Source organism: Gobius niger, assembly GCF_951799975.1.
Source record: "Gobius niger genome assembly, chromosome: 19".
NCBI classification, from domain to species: domain Eukaryota; kingdom Metazoa; phylum Chordata; class Actinopteri; order Gobiiformes; family Gobiidae; genus Gobius; species Gobius niger.
The window spans coordinates 7688624-7692778 of record NC_136870.1 but is presented as its reverse complement, the minus strand read 5'-3'; the positions used below and the strand labels follow the sequence as shown (position 1 = coordinate 7692778).

General features: G+C 50.5%; 1 protein-coding gene across 1 annotated transcript; it reads left to right on the top strand.

The window, feature by feature from the left end:
* The first annotated feature begins 432 nt into the window (after positions 1 to 432).
* Positions 433 to 3609, top strand: LOC306978693 (transcription factor Sox-9-B-like). The gene is made up of 3 exons (XM_079577348.1): positions 433 to 907; positions 1010 to 1260; positions 1676 to 3609. The coding sequence occupies exons 1-3, from the start codon at positions 471 to 473 to the stop codon at positions 2425 to 2427; spliced, it is 1440 nt and encodes a 479-aa protein (XP_079433474.1). The 5' UTR covers positions 433 to 470; the 3' UTR covers positions 2428 to 3609.
* Positions 3610 to 4155: the final 546 nt, after the last annotated feature.

The following is a 4155-nucleotide window of genomic DNA, read 5'->3' as shown; positions in this document are numbered from 1 at the left end:
TTTGGGGGGGGGGGGGGGGAGGCGACGGCTTGGCTCAGATTCCTTCACTTTGGCGTCACGCTGCGTCGGCCAATCCGTGCAGGGCTTTCCTGTGCAGCGTGGTGAGCTGTTATAAAGGCGGCGCGCGGAGGAGAGAGCGGCTCAAAGCACAGGGCTCGACTTTGGGGATTGTACTTGGAGACTTCGGGACTACGGCTCACTGAGTAACTTGCGTTTTTTTTTTTTTTTTTTTTTCATTTCAGGAGTGTGTGGAGTCAGCTTTTTTGGCGGAAGACGGAGGAGGGTCTGCGCGTAAAGTGGCACGAGCAGCGAGGATAGCGAGATAAACTCACCCGCCACTTTACAAGCATTTGCAAGAGAAGAGAAAAAAAAAGTCATTTGCTGCGTTTTGGAGGCGCCTCTCACGCGCTCCACGCCACTTTTGTGTTTGTTTTTCTTCCTCTGACAAGCGCCCCCACGACGTTTCTCGCATGAATCTCCTCGACCCCTACCTGAAGATGACGGAGGAACAAGAGAAGTGTCTGTCCGACGCGCCCAGCCCGAGCATGTCCGAGGACTCCGCGGGCTCGCCCTGCCACTCGGGCTCGGGCTCCGACGCGGAGAACACCCGCCCGTCCGAGAACGGGCTGCTGCGCGCCGACGCGCTGCTGGCCGACTTCAAGAAGGACGAGGAGGACAAGTTCCCCGCGTGCATCCGCGAGGCCGTGTCGCAGGTGCTCAAGGGCTACGACTGGACGCTGGTGCCCATGCCCGTGCGCGCGAACGGCTCGTCCAAGAACAAGCCGCACGTGAAGAGGCCGATGAACGCCTTCATGGTGTGGGCGCAGGCGGCGCGGAGGAAGCTCGCGGACCAGTATCCGCACCTGCACAACGCCGAGCTCAGCAAGACCCTGGGCAAACTCTGGAGGTAAGACTCAACTTCCATGTGCTTGGTTGTAATACGTGCCTTTGATGTTTGCTCGTATAGAGAAGGTCTGGGTTGTGCACTAACTGACGTCTTTACGCACAGACTTCTCAATGAGGCTGAGAAGCGCCCGTTTGTGGAGGAGGCTGAGCGGCTCCGCGTGCAGCACAAGAAGGACCACCCGGACTACAAGTACCAGCCCCGCAGGAGGAAGTCTGTGAAGAACGGCCAGGGAGACTCCGAGGATGGCACCGAGCAGACCCACATCTCCCCCAACGCCATCTTCAAAGCCCTGCAGCAGGCCGACTCTCCTGCCTCCAGCCTGGGAGAGGTGCACTCCCCAGGGGAGCACTCTGGTGAGTTAGCACTGCCTTTCACTCTTATGACAGGAGAATTTAGGTGATGCTCGGCCGTATTTAGTTTTTTTTAAGGGCAAAATCAATATCAGTCAAACCAGTGAATTTATTTTGAATAACAGTATATAAAATATTGAAGACTATTATGTTGTCTTGGTAGAATGTGCATGTGCAGTGTGTCTAGACTTGATTAAGTGCAGTATTTGTGGCTGTTGAAGCAAACTGAGCAGATGTGAATTTATAAGTGTAATATTATGTTCTCTCCTAACTTTATGGGCAGTGTAATAACATCACACTCTTTATGGCTTAAACTGTGCAATCCACCTAAAAAGTGACAGTTCCTAAATCAGCTGTGCTGTTGTCTGTTTTGTTCCGAATAGAGGCTAATAAAATCCTACTTGTTTTTCCATCTCAGGCTCCCAGGGGCCTCCCACTCCCCCCACCACCCCGAAGACTGATGTTAGCTCTGGCAAGATGGACCTAAAGCGTGAAGGGGGGCTGCGCTCCCTGCCCGAGGGCCCAGCTGGGCGCCAGCTCAACATCGACTTCCGTGACGTGGACATTGGCGAGCTGAGCAGTGACGTCATCTCACACATCGAGACCTTTGACGTCAATGAGTTTGACCAGTACCTGCCTCCTAACGGCCACCCTGGCAGCGCCAGCGCAGTGAGCTACACAGGCAGCTACAGCATCAGCGGGGCCCCGGTCAGCCCCGGGGGAGGGGCCTGGCTGTCTAAGGGCCAGAGCCAGGGACAGCAGCACACGCTCACCACACTGGGCAGCAGCAGCTCAGGGGCCAGCACAGACAGCCAGCACAGGACCCAGATCAAGACGGAGCAGCTGAGTCCCAGTCACTACAGCGAGCAGCAGAGCTCCCCCCAACACGCCCCCTTCAGCCCCTTCAGCCTGCAGCACTACAGCCCCCCAGCCTCCTACTCCTCCAGAGCACAGTACGACTACTCTGACAGCGCGGCCTCTGCCTACTACAGCCACGCAGGGGCGGGCCAGAGCCCAGGGCTGTACTCCTCCTTCAGCTACATGAGCAGCCCCAGCCAGCGGCCCATGTACACCCCCATCACAGACAACAGCGGGGTGCCCTCCCTCCCCCAGAGCAGCCCACAGCACTGGGAGCAGGCGCCTGTGTACACCCAGCTCACCAGGCCCTGAGCAGCTCAGCCGCCAGAGGCACCACTGTAGAGTCCACACACGTCCAGTGGACGACACATCGGGGCAGCCGCTCCTCAGGACGTTTCACTGACTCCGAACTGGTTTACAACTTCTACACGAGCAGCTCATGTGGCCTCTGCAGTTTGTCGATGGCATAGACTTTAAAAGACTGGAAACCCCAAATCAGACACTTGAACTGGAGGAGGTGGACTGGATTGGCTCACACCGTGCCTTGTTATTGTATCTTGATAGAAGCTATATATATTTTTAGAGAGACTTAAGAGATTCCTCTGTGAGGACTTATGGATTGTTAATATTTGAGTAGGTACTGTGTATGTTTATTGTTTTATCATATGCTGGCAGTTAATGACTTAGGGGTTGGGGGGAGGGATGGGTCACAGGGATGATCGCTAAACTATTGCCCAGTATTTAAAAATGTTGCCAACTCTCTATGTACCATTCTTTTTCTGTTTTGTTATTTATTCCCTCTTTCTGTCAAGAACCAGAATCTTTAGTAATGGACTGACCCGTCCTCATGCTGGTCAGCGTGTCCGTTTCTCGGTACAATGACCTCGTCTGCTCCTGGTGCCATAACGAAATATACGGTTTGTTATGAATCCCCTCCGAGTGCGATCGGGGGCAGTCGTCCTCTCCACCGCCGTGCCTTGGCTCCCGTGTGTTTTTCCGCCGCAGCTGAGATTACGCTTAACCGTCCGACTGCGAGGCTTCGACAGCGACAGGAAGTCACCTTTGACCTGTGGGTCTGCCATGCCTCCTCCCCCCCCCCCCACCTCCACAGCGACCAAATCTTATTTATTTATTAGCTTTAATTTTATTTGAAAGTAATTATTGTTGTATTTTTTTTTGTGTTGCATACTATTCTTTGTAACTAATACTTTACTATTTGTAGAAAGCGTATTATTATTTTTTGTTGCATTTCCAGCCCCCGGGGGAACTTAGGCCTAAAAGGTACACGCTGTAATCTTATGTTTTTGGTTTATTTATCTAATCTATCTGTTCCGCGTTATGTTCTTCTGTTCTTTTATCTCGAGCGGCTTTCGTAACAATGTCTTATTTTGCAAACGGAACTGGAAGATGTTACAGGATTCTGCAAACTTTGACGTTGGCGTGTCCAATATTCCTCTGCCATGTATTTGTACTGTCTTTTTGGAAAAGTTTTTGTATACGAATTTGCAATAAAAGCTGAAATGACATGCACTCGGTCTCACTGGTTAGTTATGCCCATGCGCTTTTTGTTTCTTTCCTAATGAGATTTCAAAGTCAATGGCTGAAAATCTATGGTAGCAGTAGTAACAGTTTAAGTGTTAGCATTGAAAAGCTGATTTCCGAGCAGATCTTCCCGAGTTTACGACAGACTTTGGACAAAATGTTGGTGATCAAACAGTGCCATCTGAATCTCAAGTAAAAGTAATGTTAAGATATATGAACCTTTTACTGTGACTTCTGTTGCTAAGGGTTTCTGATCATGATGTATACAGGGTTTCTACAGGTGGCAGCAAGTCAAATGTACTGCTTTTAAATACCATTTTAATGCCTATATACCATATTTTTAATACCACTTTGCATATTTAGTTTCTAAGACTTGCAGACATTCAATCAAACAGGGGGATGAGGAGACGTTTTGATATTAAAAGCTAAATTGGACAACTGACAACTTTTGAGCAAAAGATTGTTGAATTAGATTGAAACTATATGACTTTTAATGCA

What these genes read in the sequence shown, in the direction of transcription:
- LOC306978693 (XM_079577348.1), top strand. Translation starts at nt 471, where the DNA reads ATGAATCTCCTCGACCCCTACCTGAAGATGACGGAGGAACAAGAGAAG. An exon ending in ACCCTGGGCAAACTCTGGAG is followed by an intron (nt 908 to 1,009) that starts GTAAGACTCAAC and finishes CTTTACGCACAG; the next exon opens with ACTTCTCAATGAGGCTGAGA. An exon ending in CTCCCCAGGGGAGCACTCTG is followed by an intron (nt 1,261 to 1,675) that starts GTGAGTTAGCAC and finishes TTTCCATCTCAG; the next exon opens with GCTCCCAGGGGCCTCCCACT.